General features: G+C 37.1%; 1 protein-coding gene across 2 annotated transcripts in view; it reads right to left on the bottom strand.

Annotated features, from left to right (window-relative positions):
• The window catches only part of KCNIP4 (potassium voltage-gated channel interacting protein 4), a 1126626-nt gene that overhangs the window by 875311 nt on the left and 227078 nt on the right, over positions 1-24237 (bottom strand). Inside the window, exon 1 of one of the 2 annotated variants that reach the window (XM_041753801.1) lies at positions 4288-4493. The exons of the other annotated variant lie outside the window; for it this stretch is intronic. Within the exon in view, the coding sequence (XP_041609735.1) occupies positions 4288-4375 (88 nt within the window). The 5' untranslated portion in view covers positions 4376-4493. Of the gene's footprint in view, positions 1-4287; positions 4494-24237 lie in introns of those variants that run through there. 2 annotated transcript variants of the gene reach the window in all.

Below are 24237 nucleotides of genomic sequence, written 5' to 3'. Positions count from 1 at the left end.
AATATATATTCTGCTGGGAAAAGCCATACAGTGGCATATATTCCCTGTCAGTCAAATATAAACACCATCCTTTGCTTTCTTCTTACCTGAGGGCAGGTTTCAATAGAAGCAGCACCAGAAAACTGAGTGTATCATGGCGGCACTTTCTGTGCATTTCAATAATGCAAGTTTTACATAGCGCTATAAGGAATATAATCTCACTTTATAATGAAGTTCGAGTGAATTAAAAAATTAATCAAGAACAGTCCAAGAGAATTGTAACTGTTTATTCAATCGTCACATATCAGGGCCACATGAACTGGGAAATAGAAATATCTGTCACCTTTACCAGGACTAAAGTTGAGTTTTGAGTTTTGCAAACTTTTAAATATGTGAGGTCTTTGGAAACACACATCCTTTGCAGGAGATGTGTCTGCCTAGTGTTCAAATGTGGAAGGGATGGGGACAGAAGAGAAGGTTGGAGGGGCTGAAGACTTGATCTTGTGATTTGTAATCAGGAGGAAGAAAGAAGGAAAAAGCAAAAAAGAAGTGATAGAGCTAGAAACAGGCTCTCTTAATTTTCCAATTTTGCTACACACACACACACACACACACACACACACACATACACACACACCCTTTCTCTTCACACTTTAAAAATGTAACATAAAAATGTCTCAATCTTTATATCACCAGTCTTGTGGATGGCTTGATTTCGCAGTGACTTCAACAATGAACATAAGGCTGGAAACAACTCAGTGTAAACTTGAAAAAAGTGTGCTCGCTTCTGGGCACTCTCTTCTCAATCTAAAGTTTTCTACTTGATGAAGTGATGAATTTCATCATGCTTTTAATATTACCATTTCATTAAATTTGAAATACTTCAGCCCACAAGTTAAGTAGTAATTCCATGCTTAACAGGATACTGTGATTTACATTGCTTTCGCTTCCCTTAGGTGGAGAGTTGAACTTGGGCACACCTGTAACTTGTCTTGAAGGCTGAAAAGAGCCCTGGGCAATATCCACCCAAAACATATGTTTGGGGCATACTTGCTAATAAGAAGATGACTTCAGATCTTGATTTTTCAAGAAAACTAGGTACATGGAATTGATAAATGTCCAAACACCCTCCAAATTAGTGCTATAAAACACTCCAATACTAAATTTCACATATAGAGAAGAAACAGGTCAAAATCTGGTATCTGTGATATCATTCAATCTTCATTAATGGGTCAGCATTTATAGGACAAGGTGTTCTATGCTTTCCTATGGTATACAAATTGCCTATCAAATTGAGCACTCACATTACCAGCATCATATTACAATCCTTATAAATCATCTCCATTTATTTTGAGGTAGGAGAATATATTGGCTATCATGAGCCCCATCTAGAATTGGGTATAATAGGATACATGAGGATGCAGGTCCCAAATCAAGAAGGAATTTGGATAGTTAATCCTGTATTGTGCCTCACTACACTTAACACACCATTAACATGTAACATTTGCTTATGGATTTCTGACAAGTATTATATATAACAAAGGATCTTTAGAAATGCTTCCATTTCCGTGATAAGTAAAGCTAATATATGCATTTGTAAAATCTACCCTTTGAAGAGTGATTTGCTCTGATAAAATATGTAAAATGTTTCTGGTAAAATAAAATTATTTTATCTGGACAAATCTTTACCAATGAATTTATGTTCTCTATCACAACCATTATTTTAGGTAAATTAGTAATTACTTACAAACAGTCATAGGCATTGTCAAAACTTTATGTGAAAAGCTTTCAGAAGAGGAAGCTGCTTTCCTCCAAATTGTGATAACACCAATAAAACACATCAAAGGAGAGCTTGTTTGCATCCATGAAAATTTCTTTGTGCTTAAAATTATCTGTTTGTGTAAAGGCATGGGCATTTGGGGAATCAAATGAAAGGCAACTACCAACAATACAGATTATATATTTTGGAATTAACCTGTTTTCAAACATAAAACAAAATCACTATTTCCTCAGATCACATCTTTAATTGAAAAAGTGAGAATAAAGAGCTTGTTGGTAAAATGAAAAAAAAAAATCATCCAAGGCATGCTGGTATTGTTTTAAATTTTTGATAACTACAAAGACATATGCTGATTGTTCAGGATACAATTAGCAACTGCTTGCATATCCAACCTTAAAGCAAATTTTTTAAACTAATTCAACTCTGCTTCCTACTTCTTCATTAATTACTAGCCAAGGGACTTGAAAGTGTCCTAATGAATTTTACATTAGATCCTGCAATATGAACAGTGTATATTATCACAGCATCTTGTAAATGCATAAATTGGCTTTTCCAAGTTGCATTTTCAGTGGTTGTAAAGATTCCGGCTAGATCTTACAGTGTTTAGTATTAGAGCCTGAGCTGAAAAGATTTTTAAAAGAAACAAGTTGCTGTAATCACATTTCTCAGGCCATAAATCTATCTTACTACTGTATAATAATCTGTCCTATTTCTCAAAGTTCTTATTTTTTTTCTCTTGTGGCTCAGAAAGAGGAGGAGTCCCACCCATATTGATTTCTAAATATGCATTAAATAAGTCTTGAAAAATTGCTGCTATGCCAGCTTTCCATAAATTTCATTTTATAAATTACCATCCAGTCATTGGACACCCACTGTCTTTTGGAGTCAGTATTTATGGTTTACAACTTCACAACCATTTACCATCTTCATAAGATTCTTTGAAAATGAAAGTTTAAGGAAAAGAGACACAGATCGAGCAGAAAAGGCAGAGAACTGCACCTAAACCCAGCACGAAACAGGTAGAACCTTAAAATTGCCTTGCCAAAGAGAAAAATACAGACTACCATGGAAACCTCATAGAAAGCTTTCTTTTTAAAAATATATCTCTAATTTGATAGCAAGATAACAGATCACATACCGAGCACTGTCCAATGAGACACAGCATCACAAAAGGCACTCCATCCTTAATGGAAAGTTTAAAGCAAATATCACATGGATATCATTGATCACATTGATATGATAAAGCAGTCATACTTATGGGACTCTGTAGGGGTAACAGAAATCTAAAAATCTGGGTGGAAAATACAACAGAGCTCAAAGTTAACAAAAGTCAGGTACAGACTCTCAGTGGTTACCCTTAAAAGCATCAGAAGTCACCACAATTTGCACTGCTTAAAGATTAGCACCGGATAACAATCCCAATAACGTTTATACATATTTCGTGCTCCCAGCAATTGATTGATTTTCACATTTATTCTCTCAAAAGCATTTTTCCTTATCATGTTGTTGACAGAATCATATATGTAGTTCTGCTGTTAACCATTAAGAGTTCATTTCCTAGAGCAAATGTTGCTCACATTCATCTCTCAACCCCTGCCTAGGTTTACTTACTAGTCCTTCTTTCTAATTATTTAAAGAAAATCAATCTGAGTTGAAAAAATAAAGCTAACAAGAGTTCTTCACGGCCAGAATCAAACTATAGTGCTACCAAGCAAGCTTTGTCTCTCAGAAGTTTGATGGTCCATTAAAAATACCTTTCGTCGGAGTCAAAGTAGTTTGGGTCCACCTGCCACTATGTTAATGATGGCACTGCCTACCAATTTCAGGGGCAGCAAAACTGCTGGTTTGGGCTCAGAATTCTGGAACATCTTAAAAATATTTTCTTGCTATCAACACTTAGATTTAAATAGAGTTTCTATTTCAATCATGCAAATTTTTAAACATCAAAATAACTGCAATGAAACCAATATCAAACCTCTCATGGACATTTTACTCTTTAGCTCTTTTCACATTTTGCTCACATTTTGCAAGAAACTGAGAAATTCCAGAGAAATGGCCTTAACTCTTTCACTGCCAAGCTCTGTGATCAAATACTAGAAATCATCTCTGGATTATAATGATCAAAGAGTTCCAGAGAATTTCTAAATACCTACAAGAAGACAACAGATTAAGTGATTTTTCCAACAAACTGCAGCAAGCAGGAGAGAGAGAGAAACCCCTCAGACAAGCATGCATTTAAAAAAAAAAATCTTTCTACTCTGCAGACACTGCTTCCTTAGATTGAGGCACATTTAACAACAACACTGCCAAAAAGACAGGAAAGATACATCCACAGAATTCAGTTCTACCCCCAAATTAGAGCTGCACTGCACACATTTTTAGAAACGTGACTCTTAGCAAACACAATTGTATTTTATTGACAACATTAAAAATAAACACAACACAGAAATAGTGGAGCCTTTCCTATTCCGTTTCCACTTCATTACCATGCTCCACCAACCTCTATTATTTAAAAAAAAAGTCATTACCTGTATGAAGAGAACCTGTTAATAGTCTGAGAAGGTACTGGGCAAATTTCAGTATTTCACGTTTACACCGCTTTCTACAGCCACTCATCTTAAGCAACAAGGTATTCCTCTGATGAGAGCCAGAAGTCTTTGCCAATAAAAAAAAAAAAAAGACAGTCTCTGAGGGGAAACTTCTGTCTCAGTTTATGTCACAGGCTGCCTTACAACTCCTGTGGAATTAGCTCTTAGTGCCTGAATCAGAAATTCCTTTTAAAAAAAGCTAGAGAAGCCGGATACGGATAGAACAGTAACAGGATGGTGAAAAGGGGTTGCTTCTCAGTATGGTCACCAAGTTCTTCTGTGGCAACAGATAGGCTGCGGTTCCCACTTGTAGTAACCCACTGTGGTTCAGCTCAGCATCCCCTCTCCAGGAGCAGTTGCAACCTCACGGACCATTCACAGGGAGGCGGGGACTGTGATGCTAGCTCATCAATGAATCAGCATGTAAGCAGGTGAGGGGACAGATGACAGGTCACTGGGGCTGAAACCCTTTGGGTACCAATAAAAAGAGCCAGCTAATGCAATCGAGCCTGAGGGGGGAGCGATCTCACTCTACAGACCTACAAAAATGATCCCCCCTCCAAGAAAGGGAAGTAGAATAGCATGCTGCTCAAGGTCAGACATCAGACAATTCTCTGATACAGTGTTAATCAGATTCAGGAAGCCTAAACAGCAAAAAGGCACATTTGAGGAGCTGACCCTGATTCTAAACAAATGGAGTTGAAGATTTACCACCAAATGGAGGCAATGCTGTTTTGTCACAGATAAATATATTCCAGTTATGGCCACAGAGGTGGGAAAGAAACTGTTACCTAAATTTGGCTGTGTTTTCAGCACTGTCCAGGCTCAAGTATTTGGAATTTTTTTTAAGTGTCTTATTCAAAATACAGTAGCTTGAAAACCACAGCTCTGAAGCCCCTGTGCTTTGTCTCCAGACAATTCAAGCCCCAAAACTAATTTACTGCATTCACCTAAGAGAAAGAACTGACTCAGTTTCCCCATATTTCCAAAAGGCAAAATACAACTTGCTAGCTCCTTGCCAATTGACTTATTTTGAATTAATGGTGAGAATGAGGATGAGAGTGTGCAGTTTTCACAAAGTACTCTTCTGTTAAGGACAGTGTTGTAGAGAGAGGAAGTGAAATGAAAGCCAGAAAACTACAGGCTGGCCATCTTGGAAGGTACAGAAGGTTTGTTGTTTTTTCTTCTTGAGCACCTTGGGCAATTCCTAGGATTTGTCCAGGCTGTAATTTATCTTCCCAGGGTAGTTTATTTCTTTCTGCTTATTTTGTATAAATATAATATTATCTCCATGAGATTTAGTATATATAGAATGTGCATCCTCTATATTTAAGTACCTAGACAAATCTCCCCCCCCACCCTTTTTTTCTCAACAAACCTAGTTGGAACTAATATTTTCCAACAATATTATACATGAAATGATGTTCTTTTACAATAAAGAAAGAGGCACTCCAAAACCTTAAACATAAACAGATTGAGGGGGAACTCACTCTTTCTAGAATGCTCCCACATTCCCAGACACAGCAGTGTAACCATTTGAATAGGGTAATAAAACATGTTTTCCAGGAGTTTTTAGAACATCAATTTAGAGTGTTTGAAGTAAAAACAATTTCAGAAACAAAGTTTAGCAACATACGTTTTGAAGGTCTTGCTCATATACATTTGCATGAGTAATGGCATCAAGTTTGAAATAGGCAGAAGAAATAATAATACTGTCATTCCATAGTTGAGCTAATTATTCTAAAGCCTCATTCTCTTATTTATAAAATGGAGATCTAGATACTTTATTTGTTTGTTGAAGAGTAAAATAAGATATGCTGGAGACAGAGCGGTAATGGAGAAAGACAAAACTCTGGCACTAAGAACCACATATGGAACATAACAAGTGCTCAGTATACAATTTCTACACAAATTATGTAATATTCAGGGGCACCTGGATGGCTCACTCAGTTAAGTGTCTGCCTTCAGTTCAGGTCATGATCCCAGGGTCCTGGGACTGAGCCCCAAGTCAGGCTCCCTGCTCAATGGAGAACCTGCTTCTCCTTCCCACTTGTGGTTTCTTTCTCTCTTGCTATCTCTCCCTCTCAAATAAATTAATTAAATCTTTTAAAAAATTTTTGTAGTATTCATGGAGCTTAAACTTCAGTATAAAATACAAATTAGTAAAAAAAGAAAGAAAACATAAGAAAACAAGAAAAGAAAAGAAAGAAAACAAGAAAAGAAAAGAAAAAAGAAAGAAAAAAGAAAGAAAAGAAAAGAAAAGAAAAGAAAAGAAAAGAAAAGAAAAGAAAAGAAAAGAAAGAAAAGAAAAGAAAATATCACCTGCAGGTAAGAGCTACGGAGACTATGAAACTAGGTTGATAGAATAGAACATGAGTGGTCAGGGAAGACATCTCTAAGAAAAGACGGTTAACTGGGATATTAATTATAAGAAGGAGCCATATAAATGATCAACCATGAAAAGCTTAGGGGAAGGAAAATGTCAAGTGGAGTATAAAGTTCGTACAAAGACCCCAAGCTAGGAAAGATTTTTGACATCGTAAAGGCACAGAAAGAAGGGTGTGGCTGCTGAAGTGCACTGAGCCAGGAGAGTCTTACAGGAAATGATTTCATGAAGACAGGCAGGACGACTAGACAGAGCCTACAAGTGTAGGGCCATGTAGCCAGACTAAGGAGTTTGGAGCTATTCTGTATACCCTGGAAAGTCATTCCTGGGAATAGGGAAACTGTATGATCCATCTGTAATATAAAAGATGGATTGTAGGGTAATAAGAGTAGAAGGAACACCTACGAGGAACATCACAATGGTGGCATGGCCTGGAGTAGAAATGAGAGAAAATCCAATCCCAAGGAATCTAATAATAACAAAACTCCTAGAATTAATGAGTTCAACAAGGTCACAGGACACTAGCTAAACATTGAATCTTACTACTGAAAAATCAATTGTACTAGCAATAAACCCATGGACACTGAAATTCAAAACACAATATCATTTATTATTGCTCAAAAATGAATATTTAGGTATAAATCTAACAAAACATGTGCAAAACTTGTATTCTGAAAACTATAAGAACTCTGATGCAAAAAAAAAATAATATTTAAATAAATAGAGAGATATAGTAAATTCATGTACTGCAAGACTCAACATAGTAAAGATGTCAATTCTCCCCAGACTGATATATAGGCTTAATATTATTCTAAAAATCCCAATCTCAAAATCTCAGTAAGTCTTTTTTTAATATACAGAAGATTATTTTAAATATGCATATTTAAGGAGACAAAGGATCGAATAGCTAAAATGATTTTGAAAAGTAGAGTGAGTCTTGAAATCATTCTACCTGATTTCAAGAGGTATTTAGCTAAGTAATCAAGACTGTGTGCTAATGGTAGAGAGATGGACACATAGTTCAATGGAACAGAATAGAAAGTCTAGAAATAGATCCAATTATGCACAACTGATTTTTGACAAAAATGCCAAAAGCAAGGCAATGAAGGAAACAGCCCTTCAAAGAGCAAACGTCTTTAGGCAAAAAAGTGAACTTTGACCAAGATCTCACATTTTATACAAATATTAGCTCACATTGAATAACACACTTAAATGTAAAACTATAAAAGTTTAAGGAAAAAAAATAGGAGAAATTTTTCAAAATCTTGGACTAGGCAAAGGTTTCTAAGATTTCACACCAAATATATTACTGATAAAGCAGAAAATGATGTCAAATGTCATCAATTTAAAAAGTCAGTCATCAAAGATCCTGTTAAGAGAATGAAAAGATAAGCTATGGAATGGGTACAGATATTTGTAAACCATGTATCTGACAAAGGACTAATATCTAAAATATAGAAAGAACTTTCAGAACTCAACAGTGCTTTATACATGTCAATCTAGAATATGAACAAAAGACAAGCAGAGACATTTCACTGAAAAAAAGATATACTGATGATCCTGGAATTACAACTCTTTGGCGTTACAATGATGCAAAGTGATATGCAACCAGCAAAAGCTATACTTCAAATTTTGACTTTTGATCCAGGCTTATGACATGTAGTATAATAATCTCTTGCAATAATGGGCAGCTATAGCTCCCAGTCAGTCAAGCCAAGCAATCACTGGGGTGAGCAACCAATACACTTACAACCATTCCATATCCATATTACCATCCAGTTCTTCACATCTAATACAGTATTCAATAAATTACATGATATAGTCAACATTTTAATCTAAAAGTCTTTATATTACATGATTTTGCCCAACTGTCTGCTAATGCAAGTATTCTAAACAAGTTTAAGGTAGGCTAGGCTAAGCTATAATGTTCAGTAGGTATAATAAATGCACTTTTGACTTACCATATTTTCAACTGATGATGGGATATAACCCATCGTAAGTTGAGAAAGATCCTACAGAGGGCAAATAAGCACATGAGAAGATTTTCAACCTCATTAGTCACTCTGACATGCAAAATAAAACTATAATGAGGCATCATTGCACATCTATCACAATGGGTAAAATTAAAAAAAAAAATAGTGATAAGACCAAAGGTTGGCAAGGATGCAGAGAAACTGGAACTTTCATACATTGCTGGTAGGAATGAATAATGGTACAGCCATCCTGAAGAACAGTCTGATAGTTCTTTAAAATTCTAAAAATACATCAACCATATAACCCAGCAATTGCACTCCTGAGCATTTATCCCAAGGAAATGAAAATATATATCCAGACAAAAACCTTGACATAAATTGTTCCAGCATAAAAATGTTTATAATATCCCAAACAGGAAACAACCTCGATGCCCTTCAAGAGGTGAATAGCTAAACAAACCATGACACTTCTGTTCTATGGAATACTACACAGCAATATAATGTACTACTACTGATAGACACGATTTAGTTGAATCTCAAGGGAATTATGCTGAGTGAAAAAAGCCTACCTCAAAAGGTTACATACCACATGATTCCATTTATGTAACATTCCTGAAATGACAAAATTATAAAAAGAGGCCAGCTTAGTGGATACCAATGATTAAGAAAATTATAAGGGACACAAGGAAGTAGATGTAGCTATAATAGTGCAACGTGATGGAAATGTTCCCTATTCTGACTGTATGGATGTCAATATCCTACTTGTGATATTCTACTATGGTTTTGCAAGATGTTACCACTGGGAGAAACTGGATACTTTACTTTGGGATCTCTGCATAATTTCTTACAATTGCATATGAATCTACAGTTATCTCGAAAATAAAAGTTTACCTCAAAATTAAATAAATAAAAATTTTAAAAAAAATGTAGCACCTACTATGCCTTACTATTTAAGGGTCTTAATATACATAAGTAAACCAAACAGACAAAACCAGTGATTTACAGAACTTATAACGGGGAGAAAGAGTAAAATGTGTAAGAATAGAGTACACCAGATGGAGGGAGGTGACAGCAGTGGAGGTAATTGAGGTGATCAGAAAACTCTTCACTGAGGTGACATTTAAGCAAAGATTTGAAGGAGGTGCAAGCATGAGCCAAGCGGATACCGAGAGTACACGGATGCATGCGATCTCTCTGTAGCTTCTGGACAGCCCTCTGTGAAAAGCTCAGTTTTGGTGTGGAAGCCCAGAGCTCCAACCTGATCAATCTTTTCTCTAGGGAACACAATCACAAATTGCTGATTTTTGTTGGGGAATCCGTCGCCTGTATCTATTTATTGTTGGGAGGTGTGTCAGAGAAATATTGTAAATGCTATCCTTAGGAAAACAAAACAAAATTAAGACAATAAATATAAAGTGCTACAGAGTATTCGAAAATAAAAAAGAAAAATACTCTTAATTACCAGCTAATTTAACCAGTATAACCATTACCTCCAATAATATCAATGATCAAAGTTCCCTGTTCAAAAATAGCAAGTGTCCTCAGTGCCTCAGAAATGCTTGTGTTGTCCATCACCACGGTCATTAACAGAGAAATGTGAGTAAACTTTACAACAGCTCACAGAGGCTCCAAGATTTTACAGATGAACAAACAACTTAGCACTTTAGCACATGGTACAGTGGCTACTAACGTTTCTTGCAGAAAAGTTACAGGTAAATTTAATTTAAAGACAAACTGTCACACTATGTGGTACAAACCAAAGGTCCTATGAGAGATGATTCCACAAGCAACCAGTAGTCTTGTTAAGTAAGTTACTGAGAAACATGAACCTGCAGGCTAATTTTAAGATGTATTTTCCTTCATTGCATTTTGGATGATTTTTTTTTTTTACTCCATCTTTTTGACAAGTCCGAGCGAAACGAGCCTTAAACATACCTGGACCACCTTTTGCCCCTTAGAATAGAAGAATAAGCAGGAATGATGATTAAGGGAAGATGGTTGGCTTTCCTTCAAGGAAGAGAGAACTCAGTGATTGCTGTTTTGCCACATGGAGCCTTCCCCCAAATTCTGCTCCTCTCAATAGATCTTGGTGTATTCTGTGTGTCTCAGTGGGAAAAGACATTGTTATGCTTTTCAAATTGTCACAAGTTGCAAAATTAAACATGTGCAGCTTAAAAATAGCTCACCATGGGGCTGCAGAGAGAAGCAGAGCAGAGCCTTGCGGCAAATCACAGGTTTTGAAAGTGGGTCTTGATAAAATATCAGACTAGCTACCGTCCATTAGAGAGGAATATCCCAATGCCAGGTCCATTATTATTCCAGAAACATCACTCTTCACCTACTTCAATAAATAAGGAGCATGCCAACACACTCTTTTGCATCAAGTTTGGAAACAGCTTTGTGAATACAAAGCAAGTCAAAATCCAACTCTCTGGCATGAGAAGTCCCTCTCTCGGGGGTCTAGGTCTAAAGCAACCCAAAACATCTAATGCACATTCTAGATAATACCTAGATAATGCAATTTTCAAGTGTTCTATTGTAACTTAATGGTCTCATGCAATGAGACCAAAACTATTGATATGAGAATTGCGTATCATCAATACATACAAATATTTGTATATGAACAGATACATCAATATAAATTATGAGAGTCTTTTAAAAACTGGGGGGCTGAAGAAGTGATTTTTTTCCAGAAAATGAAATTCTAGCTATTTTGTTTGGCTTTGGCTTGTTTTAAGAGAGAGAGTTGCAGTTTTTCCAACATTAGTGTTCAGAGATAAGCAAAAAGTGTCTATGACACAAGCGCATATTTTAGGGGAAACGGTCCATTGGAAATATGTGCTAGCTCGAGCTGAGGGCTCCTTCAGTGGGGTTCCACCTACCTGGAGCCCTATGTAAAAAGCTTATTATTGCTGTGGGAACTGAGAACAGATGCATTTTGTTGATGGACAGCCCCAAGAGTCAGAGTCAGATAGATGCACAGTACTTAAAAGAAAATAAAAATATATCGAAGAGTCCTACAAGCAGAGATACGGCTGAGATCGGGGGTGTAGAAATGAGCTCTGTGGGATCCCTGGGTGGCGCAGCGGTTTGGCGCCTGCCTTTGGCCCAGGGCGCGATCCTGGAGATCCGGGATCGAATCCCACATCGGGCTCCCGGTGCATGGAGCCTGCTTCTCCCTCTGCCTGTGTCTCTGCCTCTCTCTCTCTCTCTCTGTGATGACTATCATAAATAAATAAAAATTTAAAAAAAAAAAAAAAAGAAATGAGCTCTGTGCCAGCATGTGGCCCTTTGAAGACAGTAGACCAAGAGCCACCAGAAGGAAAGCTACCACCTTCTTAGGCACAGATTTATGCCCCGATTATTAAAAAAAAAAAAGAGAGAGAGAGAGAGGGAGAGAGAAAGAGAGAGAGAGAGACTCTGGTGTGTTCCAAGGCCCATTCTTCCACAAAATGAGGCTGAAAACTGCATTCTGAAAGAATTTATATTAGCTTATTTTCCTTGCAATTTATTATTTTTGCCACTTTCTAATGAGGCATATATAGTAAGGAACTGGCATTCTACATTAGCACTGGATTTAAATCTAGAATTATTTACTCAAATTCATTTTACTCAGCTATGAAGCATCCTTGCAATCTCCCATGGTTATTGGGAATATATTTTTTAAGATTTTATGTATTTATTCATGAGAAACAGAGAGAGAGAGAGAGAGAGAGAGAGAGGCAGAGATACAGGCAGAGGGAGAAGCAGGTTCCACGCAGGGAGCCTGACATGAGACTCAATCCTGGGTCTCCAGGATCAGGCCCTGAGCTGAAGATGGCTCTAAACCACTGAGCCACCTGGGCTGCCTGGTTATTGGGAATATTAAAACAATGCCCTAAAAAAGTATAGCAATTTTACAGTGTCTATATCTATCTATCTATCTATCTATCTATCTATCTATCTACACACACATATATATATAAATATATATTTATATGTATATATTTATACATACATATATAAAATTGATGGGCATAAATTCTTGGGATCTACTTTGGGATTCTTGGTATATTATTGAGATCCCAAGAATTTATCCCTATCAATTTTATCCACACTCCTACCCTGTTTTCCTCAAAATAGGGTTTAGAGCCTATTTGCATGAGAACCACCTAGAATGCAGACTTCATGGTCCCCACCTTCAACATACAACACAGGATCCTGTAATATGTGACAGGGAATCTTACAAATTTAATATCTCCTGCATTCTCAAAAACAGAATTTTGATAATCTAAGCAACCAAAGCCAACTACCTTCTTGGAATGCAAAGTCAAAGAAAAGATCATCATTTAAAGATCATGAAATTATGGATCTATAAAAGTTCCAACAATCCATGAGACAGTTCAGCATGCAGTTGTTGTGACGTTGGGATGTGGTTTTGGTAGCATATCCCCAGACTTCCATTTCAAAACAAAGCAAAAATGTCAAGGAAGCTCTATTTTCGATTATATCAAAGACAATCAATAGACAGGTTTAAAACAATCAGGATGCTCATTTGGCTTCAGCAAAAGCCATCAACCACAAGCAATCCTGTGGTGTCTACTTGAATCTAAAGGATGCACGTAGGCTTGGTGACACAACCTTTTTATACCGTTTTACCAGAATGGCCAATGCATTTAAAAACAGTCCACATAACATGATTCAAAGTTCAGTATCCAGCATGCTAATTTTCTTCCCTCCTCTATTACATTTTTCTCGAGGATTAGTCTTTCTTTTCCAATTACCATATTAACAATTTGGTTAAGCTGAACTCCAGCCAATGAGGTTAGTTTTTGTTTGTTTTGTAAGGAAGAGGCACAGGACTTTCTGTCTCATTCTCTTGTGTGGTGAGATGTCAGAAAAGACAATTTCGGGTCTGGGGTAACTAAGTGAAGGGCAGTATAATTAAAAAAAATTAAAGAAGCAATAAATATGTTAGCCTTCCCCTAACCCCCAACTAACATAAACAAATAAATGATGGGTTGATTTAGTGAATTCTTAATTGAGTTTCTATAACTTACCAGGCAGATCTCAGGAATTAAGTTTCAGATGATGATGCTAGGGTACATACTGGGCATTTAGAAATGCTGATCTAACATTCAGAATAAAAGTCAAGGTTGAAGGTCACATTTCGAAGCCATCTGTGTAGAAGTGACAGTTAAAGCTGAATATGGATGGAACCCCTGATGGAGACAGAGGTGACCTACAAGGCTCTTGTCACACGATCCCAGTTATAAATGGCTTTGCCCTACTTTTCATTCAAGAGTGAACTGCCTTACACTATTTATCATAAAACAGGTAAGTTTTTTAAAAGATGCAAATGTTTAAAAAATCAAAGAGGAGTTTAAAATCAAAACCAAGAAAACAAAAAACTAAAGACTGTATGAAATAACTGCGATATTAAAACTGAAATATTCTTGGTTTGTTCAACAAAAAAAGGATTTTCTCATTGACATAAACAGCTAGAAATACGAGATGCCATGGCATTAGATATTTACTCAGTACCATTATACATCAGGTCATGATTCTCTTTGGTGTGAGTATTCACTTTCATAAAGTTCCTGCTAAAGTTTCCATGGATGCTTTTACAACCAAACAAATGCCATGGCCAAATGCCTAAAAAGCAACACATATCCTAGCCCTGCAGATAATAATTACCTATGTCATACCATGACAACCTCTAGAGCTGCAGGTACAGGTGACTTTCGAATTAAATTAGTATGCCATTATGGAAGACAAAGCAATGAAACACCAAAGGAATGCAACTGCTGCCACTCTCCCAAAACTATATGTTCTTGCCCCTGACTTACATAAAGCAAAATATTAGATCACACAGAAAATACTTGTTTCACAGTTTGTGTCACAACCTTAAATTCAGTTTTGACTAGCTGGAGAACAAGAACGTCTTAGAATCCTCTGTGCCTTTTGCATGTCCTTGAGTGCGCCCTAAGGATTCATTTCCAAACAGCAGTCTGAGGATCAGCACACGGCACACACTCCCCTGGAACTCACTGCCATACGCCCGTCTCATCAGAGCAACGTGATTAAATATTCAGGATCCTGCCATGGTGGTGCAGAGCAAAGTAATGCAGGGCTCTGACCTTCTCTAGGAAAATCAGTCAGGGAACAAACGCGTGACAATGGGTGACACTAACTATGTGCTGTAACTGAAGAGCACCTAATGCAGTTTTCATGTTACACACTCTCCAGCACGATAAATGCACTATTAAACTCTCAGTGCACAAGTCATACTAAAAGCCTCCCTAATGCATGCTGCAAATGCATATTCAGAGCCCTCCATGGCTGACCCTCGCACCATGTGAACTTCATGGCCAACGTGCCAGGCGTGGGAGGCCATGGACTAAGTCAGGCTTGCATTCTGGATCTTTCAAGGACCGAAGTTGGGCAAGTCGCTACGGGTCTCCATTTCTGAGTCTGAAAAATGAGGGCATTGGGTTCAATAACCCCCGCCTTCTCTTCCAACTTAAAAAAAAGTATAAATATCTACAAAAGGAGCTCTCTCTATATATATATTTTAAATAGCCACATACTGTTCCATGACATGGACATGCTTTAATTCATTCCCCATACCTCCACCAACAGATACGCAGGATGTATTCAGTTGTCCAGATACCACAAACAATACTGCATAAATAACCCTACATGCACATCCTTAGGATGGGGAGCTTTTGTTTCTATAGGTTTGTACCATTTACTTAGAGGCATATCTATTACATACTGGTAAGTGATAAAAGTTACAAAAACATATATATACATACATATATATATTTTAAATAGCCACATACTGTTCCATGACATGGACATGCTTTAATTCATTCCCCATACCTCCACCAACAGATACGCAGGATGTATTCAGTTGTCCAGATACCACAAACAATACTGCATAAATAACCCTACATGCACATCCTTAGGATGGGGAGCTTTTGTTTCTATAGGTTTGTACCATTTACTTAGAGGCATATCTATTACATACTGGTAAGTGAGAAAAGTTACAAAAACATATATATATATATATTATATATATATATATTTTAAATAGCCACATACTGTTCCATGACATGGACATGCTTTAATTCATTCCCCATACCTCCACCAACAGATACGCAGGATGTATTCAGTTGTCCAGATACCACAAACAATACTGCATAAATAACCCTACATGCACATCCTTAGGATGGGGAGCTTTTGTTTCTATAGGTTTGTACCATTTACTTAGAGGCATATCTATTACATACTGGTAAGTGAGAAAAGTTACAAAAACATATATATATATATATTATATATATATATATATATATATATATATATATTATATATATATATATATTTTAAATAGCCACATACTGTTCCATGACATGGACATGCTTTAATTCATTCCCCATACCTCCACCAACAGATACGCAGGATGTATTCAGTTGTCCAGATACCACAAACAATACTGCATAAATAACCCTACATGCACATCCTTAGGATGGGGAGCTTTTGTTTCTATAGGTTTGTACCATTTACTTAGAGGCATATCTATTACATACTGGTAAGTGAGAAAAGTTACAAAAACATATATATATATATATTATATATATATATATATTTTAAATAGCCACATACTGTTCCATGACATGGACATCTCTAGATAAGCTCTCCCCGTAACTTTCTCCTGAGATAAGCGTAGCATCTCCATTTTATTCTGCTGCTGAAACACAGACTCATTTCCACAAATGTTTGCTCTGGAACTGACAGCACAGACAAATTGCCATGGACAGCTGCTGTTGTGTGGGATTTAAGGGCACTTTTTTTTCTTTAGAGAACTTAAAACTCTGGCCATAACAGCGATAAGCCAACTTAGTCTTCATTCTCCTCCTATTTCTTCACATTCTTGATTCAGAAGATAAGGTTGCATTGGCATTCCTTCAATCATTGGACACGTTAGAAGAAGCAAAGATCGAAGACAGCCCATCTGAGCTTCCTATGCCAGCTCTTTCACTTAGTGTCCATGATTTTGGTCAGATCACTTCAAAGTATCTAAGCCTTAATTTAATCATGTGCGAACAGAACTAATGATGCCTACAGAGAATTAAATAAGGTTATATATATATCACATTGGAAAATATCTGGTATATAGGAGATAATTCATCAACAGAAGATGTTGCTACTAATGTTAATGACTAGACCCAAGAGTAAGAAGAACATCTTTCTCAAGCAACTAAGACAGTGAGGGACAGTTCTAAAGTCCCACTAAGTTCCTGGGGGAATCTTCTTGAATACTGTTGGGACTATTCTATGGACTACAGTGGCACCATTTTAATTAATTAACATCTTACAGGCAATGTAAGATGACATGTGCAGTCTTTCTTTTAACATGTAAACACTGGCTATACTAGAACAACTGTACTTCTTAGTACCAAAGCAAGGACAGAACCATGGGTAGGCTTCAAAAGATTATAAAATCAGAAGAAAATGGTATGAACATGTATGGATTTTCTGACAAAAGACTTCAGAGTATCATTCAAATCTGAACAGTTTCTAACACTCAGGAAATAATACGTGATTCTATACTAGATATGTTGGAGTCAATAATTCATGTTATCAGCTTTTTTCTTTTCTAGAAACCTGAGGAATATTTCAAATTTATGCCCTAAAAAGTATGGTCTAGAACCATGTTTTGTCATCTTTTTGAAGTAACTGCCCCCTTTGATAACTGTATAAAAATTATTGAAAAAAATATAAATGGCAGTCTGTCACTGTCCAACAAACTCCCTTGTTCTTTGGGGGAAGGTCATAACATTGAGCACTTCTTTACTAAAGGCAATGCAGGGCAAAGAAGGAAAGAGAACAGGAAGAGAAGGGAGGAAGAGGAAAAAGAGATTACAGAGTCATGCACAGGGATGAGGAAGGGAAGGGAAGGGAAGGGAAGGGAAGGGAAGGGAAGGGAAGGAAGGGAAGGGAAGGGAAGGGAGAAGAGGAGAGGAGAGGAGAGGAGAGGAGAGGAGAGAAGAGAAGAGAAGAGAAGAGAAGAGAAGAGAAGAGAAGAGAAGAGAAGAGAAGAGAAGAGAAGAGAAGAGAAGAGGAAAGGGAAGATGGGGGTGAGACAGAAGGAAAGAGACAAAGGGAAGAGAGATTATAACTTAGGAGCTTCCAGCATGATGTTAATGTGTAAGTATCTCAGAGACATCTTTCCCAAACCTCTCTCAACTTCCTTATTCATTGAGCACATTTTCTCGGAGAAAAAAAGAGCTGTTGAGGGCATTCTGATCCACAGTTTGTTTTTTTTTTTTAATTTTAGAAAATGATCCACAGGGGATCCCCTGGGTGGCGCAGCGGTTTGGCGGCTGCCTTTGGCCCAGGGCGCGATCCTGGAGACCCGGGATCGAATCCCACGTCGGGCTCCCGGTGCATGGAGCCTGCTTCTCCCTCTGCCTGTGTCTCTGCCTCTCTCTCTCTCTGTGACTATCATAAATAAGAAATTAAAAAATATATATATTATAAAAAAAAAAGAAAATGATCCACAGCTTTTAAAGTTACTGACGAATTAGGGCACCTCGGTGGCTCTGTCAGTAAGCATCTGCCTCGGGCTCAGGTCATGATCTCAGGGTCGTGGGATCGAGTCCTGCGTTGGGCTCCCTGCTCAGTGAGGAGCCTGCTTCTTTCTCTCCCTCAGCTCCCTCTGCTTGTGCTTTTTCACTTTCTCTGTCTCTCTCTCTCTCTCTCAAATAAATAAAATCCTAAAAAATAAATAAATAAAATTACTTACAAATGATATTTTTATAATTACCCATAGATGATATAGCACCTTTTAATAATCTGTCTTTTTAAAGTATCATATTTCAGAGTATCAAATTACTATATACTGTTGTGTGCAGCTTCTTTTTGGTCAAACTATGTTTTTGAGAATGGATGAGACAACATCATTCTCCTTGGTGACCTGAAACAAAATCCCTTCTATTCAATTTTTGCTCTCTTCTTTCCACACAACGTTAGATGGTGTAACTTTGCCATATCTGCTACAAGATAAATGATTTTCAATTCAGTTTAACAAATGTGGATTGGGTGTCTTATAGCTTTCCTATATCAAGCCCAAGAAGTAGAAGAATTATATCTGCTCTAAAACTGTATAGGTCTACAAATGTCAGGGGTGAGATGCATCAGTCAAAAAAGTACTCACAGGGAAAAGTTATTTTATAAAAATTAATTTGCTTTCTTCCTGAAAAGATCTGCAGTTTTCATAATGTGATTTTCTTTTTTGTATGTGCTTCTGGTAGCATATTTGCAAAATATTTAACTTGACTCCTAAATTATTCATTCACTCATTCATTCAAACATTTTTTAAGGAACTGTAAAATTAGGTTACTTTGATACAACTTCTCTGATTTCTTTAAGATCAGCATTAAAGTGGAGACACCTGGGATCTAACTGGACGGAATTAGTGTTCAAAATTTATTAATGTGGCCATGTGAAAAGCCTCTTCTATAATGATCTTAATTTTATAGGGAGCTGCTAAGGCTAAGAAAGAGCCAAATGATTCTTGGTCAGCTCTGATGATCACAAAGTTGACTAGGGGTCCCAGCTTTATCAGCCAAAATGGCTCAGTCTACACATGCTAGTAGGATAAATCAGTCTTGAGTTTCTGATAAGGGCCAGAAACTTCTGGTTCTTTGAAATCCTATAATGAGGAGTCATTATTAGATAAAGTTAGGGAGCTTAATTATAAGATGGTCTGATGGATACATTTACCCCAATAAGTGAGTCACTTGGGATCACATCATCTGGCTCCCAGTCTGATTAACCCATTCAAATTTCCTCACCCTCAGTGCTGGTCCTAATGCATTTCTGTCATTCTAATATGGCTTCATTGATAGGAGCAAAGGGTACTTGTCATCCTTCCTTATGGGGTGAATTTGTTGATAGGAGCAAAGGGAGACTGGCATCCCTCCGTCTTGTGGGACTGATAATTAAGAGCTCAAAGTAAGTACATTTAGAAATATCCTCTAGGAAGCTCCTTCTTTCCAAACCAGGTAAACGTGGTGAAGCAAGTTCTTAGGCTGGGTCAGTGTGCCTACTGTCCTTCCAGAAGTTAAACCACCATGCTGGAGGTACTTGGCCTATTTCCCCTTGTACCTACAAATCATTAAGTTTCACAGACTTCCTTCAAAGAATGTGTGCAGATCCACCTTCCTTTATTATGCTCACAGTTTTCTTAAGCCAGTGTTTCTCAACCTAGACACTGTTCTGGGCCAGATACTTATTTGTTGTTGGGTGCTGCCCTGTATACTGTAGGATGCTTAGCAACATTCCTGGCCTCTATCTACTAAATTCTGGAAGTATTCCCCAAGTTGTGACAACCACAGATGTCTTCAGATATTTTCTAACGTCTCGGAAGGGGAACACCACCCTCCCCCCGCCCACCCACCCAACTGAGAGCCACTATTTAAAGACTGTGAATTTCATTGATGAGATCTCTGTGGATTCTTGCTTAGAGCCCTACTTACTTGGATATTACATGTGATTTTGACAATATTAATGACATAATTTGCCATATATTAATTATATACCTCCCTAGAATCCAATGAATTGTGAGCAGTAAATTAAATGCACTGAGTATTTTAGGACCCTCTAGAAAAGCTGAGCCTTTGTCTTTGCAAGAATTAGGCTATGCCAAAACCACTGGGGCTCTCTCTTCCCAATGGAATACCCCCTTGCAAGCTTATGGCCACCTACACTCAATCAGAAGCCTAAGATTGGGACAAAGAGGCAACTGTTGGCAGTCTCAAATTTTACTCTTGCTAGCTAGTCTATTCTTCTTAACTGGGTTGAACTGGTTGTAATTTGCACACATTAACTCATTAACCTGATTCTTTACTTCCTTTGATTTCTGACATCAAGACCCTTAATTGCTGTTGAGTGACATGAGCCCCCTATTCCTATTCCAGTTTATAATTTTCTTTAATACAGTTTTCCCTCCAAGTTCTGCTTTATATTCTGCATCTGTGATGATCAATTTGTTTCTTTGTTTTATACCATCAGCATTTCCTGGGCTCAATTCACTAGTCTCCTCACCCTGACATCTTCTTTTGTCCTGAATGTGTTCATATTGTTGCATAATAGAGACATTCAGAACATAAAGAAGAGATAGCAAATTACTGGGGGGACAAAAAAAAACTATAAAAGACAAGCAAACATCCTCAGAAATGCCCCTATAGAATTCATAACTTTTGAGAATATCACACAACTGTACCAAATGACTCTAAGCCTTTGATAAAGAAAAAATGTATACTTTACTTGAGAAGAGGGGAAAATAGGAACAATTACTTAGAATTCCATTTCATCTTTTTCTTAGGGAACTTATAAAACTTGAAGGGATAAGCTCTGGTTATGTGAAAAATATACTTATTTAAAATACCACCTTACTCAAATATTTATTATCCTATTTGTATTTATACCTATTAGGTTGGGTTATATAAAACTGCTATTTTTTATACCCAAACACTGACAATTACATATTCAATTCTAGCAACATTAAGAAGTTCCTAAACACAAGAAAAACACTTATTACAGACTAGCAGAGTCTCCTTCAAAAGCAAGCATATTTAAAATTTCATAAAAAGAATTCATGTTTTCTTTACTAACATTTAATGAATGCCTTCTTCTTACATGGATAGCCTTATGATCACAGGAACCCAAGAACGTTAACTCTAAATGGTGCACATTTAAAACAGTGTGAGGAATCACTCTAAAAGACAAGACCACATCACCAAAGCTGGACAGTAAGAAAACTGATTATTTTAATGAGCAAACCTACTTGCAGAGGACCTCTCCTGGCTCCTCAGATTTCTGTTTTGCCAAGGTTGGTGCATTTTAATTTTAGCTGTCCAAATCTGCACTTTTCAGATCCTAATCTCTTGCAGCATAATGAATCACGTCCATTGCATTTGCCATCTTTAAGATGACAGCTCTCAGCAACAAACAACAAAACAATCCAAAGACACACATTAGGCTTTAGAACACAACCACTACCCTGAGACACGATCGATAAAGAAGTAATCTCTTCACGGTTGCTAATCATTGATGGTACCTAATGTTGGAAATGAATAAGATATCCACGTCTTCAACACATGAGATGTGAGACAGAAAGTCAAAGAAGAGAAGGAAGAGAGACACAGAGAAAACTAATTATATTAGATACCCAGGAACTCTGAAATGAGCTCCATTCATCTCAGGAACATAAAGAAATATAAGAGAGTCAATTTAAATTTATTATCTGCCTGCTGCTGCTTCAGCTGCTGCTAACAGACACCCCATAGAGAACCTTTGGGGAGAAAAGCATTCTTGTATGTTCTCTTCATATGAACCCAGGGTGATGATGTTGAGAATAAATGTAAATGTGAAAAAATGGTGCTTCGTCAGGGTCAAGTTTTATGTTACCAGCTCAATGAAGCTAGGCAGAGCAAAAGTTCAACAAACATTTGTTGAGTTTATTTATGAGACCATTTGTGAGCCATGTAGAAATCCATGGTACAATAGACCATGACCTCTCATCAGCAGTGGAGAAAAGAACCTTTTGTGTCAGGCAAAGGAAGAAACAATAGTGGGAGGACTGGTTAGTTGATACCTTTCCTACATCTATTCACACCAGTTTATCCACCAGCTGGTGATGAAAATTCTCTTTTAATCTTCAGGGCCCCATTTAGACAGGGTTCCATTTCTTGTTTATGCTCAAGAAATGTGCATTAGACCAGCTGCATTTAATATCACAGAAGTACTTTCCATGGCAAGTACAGTACATGCTTTTTTTCCAATTTTTCCATAGAGAAAATAGAGAAAAAGGATTAAGAGAAGAAAATATTCAAACATCTGAAGACAAATGAAGCCTTACAACTGATGGATGTCAAGAACATCAAGCTAGATTCTACTGTCAATTTTCCTATCCAAATTCTGGCAAGTTTTTGTTTGTTCGTTTAGTTTGGAGAATCCATCCATGATTACCAAGCTGTTCTCACAGACCTAAATGACCATACTTTACAGTAAAAGGAAATGATTCAAAGCTTTGGGGCCTTAATCCAAACTTCTGTTAAACTATTCAGTGAGCTAACTCCAATGTTTATGTCTAAAGTAATTTTTCAGGGAAGGCGGTATAGTGTGATGATTTAAAGCATGGGTGGATGCCTCAGTTTGCATCCTAGCTCCACCTTTAGTAGTAGAGATAAGCATGTAGCCTTGTTGGCCATGTCACCTTAAATTTTCTGCACCAAAACCTTATGTACAATTATTTCTGCAGTTGGGTGATCCATAGTAATTTATATTTTCCTCCTTCGTGTTTTTGATTTTCAGTTTTCCAAGATTCTAACAATGAACAAACTTTTAAAAAGAAAGAAACTCTATAAGTCAATCGGAGAAGGACAAACATATGTTCTCATTTATTTGGGGAATGTAAATAATAGTGAAAGGGAATAGAAGGGAAGGGAGAAGAAATGCGTAGGAAATATCAGAAAGGGAGACAGAACATAAAGACTCCTAACTCTGGGAAACGAACTAGGGGTGGTGGAAGGGGAGGAGGGCGGGGGGTGGGGGTGAATGGGTGACGGGCACTGAGGAGGGCACTTGACGGGATGAGCACTGGGTGTTATTCTGTATGTTGGCAAATTGAACACCCATAAAAAATAAATGTATTATTAAAAAAAATAGAAAGAAGAAAGAAAGAAAGAAGAAAGAAAGAAAGAAAGAAAGAAAGAAAGAAAGAAAGAAAGAAGAAAGAAAGAAAGAAAGAGAAAGAAACTAACTCTAAGTGGTGACAAGTTGTCCAGTAAAAGGGAAGCACCTGTGGTGTTATTCTTTACAAAGTTCAGTGTCAGTTATAATCAACATAGCTTCCATCCTTTAATCAGTTAATAGAAGGCTACTTCTATTGGCTACTCAGGTTTTGCAAATAAGTAATTTCTGGGCAAGTACATGTCTGAGCTGAAGTTTTTGTTCAACTAACAAAATATCACATAAAAATTTGGCCACTCTCTCATTATCAAACACTTTTTGGTTTTCATCACTGCGATGTTAAGCTCCAGCCTACAGATAATGCTCTAACACATCCACTAACACACTCTTGCTGCCACACCAATAAAGCATGGCTATAAACTCAGCACTTACTATTCACATGGCCTACGCAATTCTTTCCTTCTTCCATAGTAACAAACCAACATTAAATCACCCTCATGACCATATTAAAGTTAATTTCCTCCAAATTGCATGTCATATTTATAAGACATGACTCTGCATTTAGACAGTGCTCATCTCGTAAGGTGCTCTAAGCACTGTCTATGTGCTTTATTTATGTGAATACATCACTGGTGTAAAAAGAGACAGATTATTTTATTTCAAAGGTATCCATTTTCCGATTTGCACTAAAAACTTAGAGTCCTCAGTACCATAAATGTCATATTCAGTCAAATTACTATCCATAGAGCTCATTATTCAGTCTTTTACCAATAAAAACAAGAGATATTT

Source organism: Vulpes lagopus, chromosome 4 (genome assembly GCF_018345385.1).
Source record: "Vulpes lagopus strain Blue_001 chromosome 4, ASM1834538v1, whole genome shotgun sequence".
NCBI classification, from domain to species: Eukaryota; Metazoa; Chordata; class Mammalia; order Carnivora; family Canidae; genus Vulpes; species Vulpes lagopus.
Note: the sequence above shows the minus strand (reverse complement) of the source record. Positions and strands in the feature narration are given on the sequence as shown.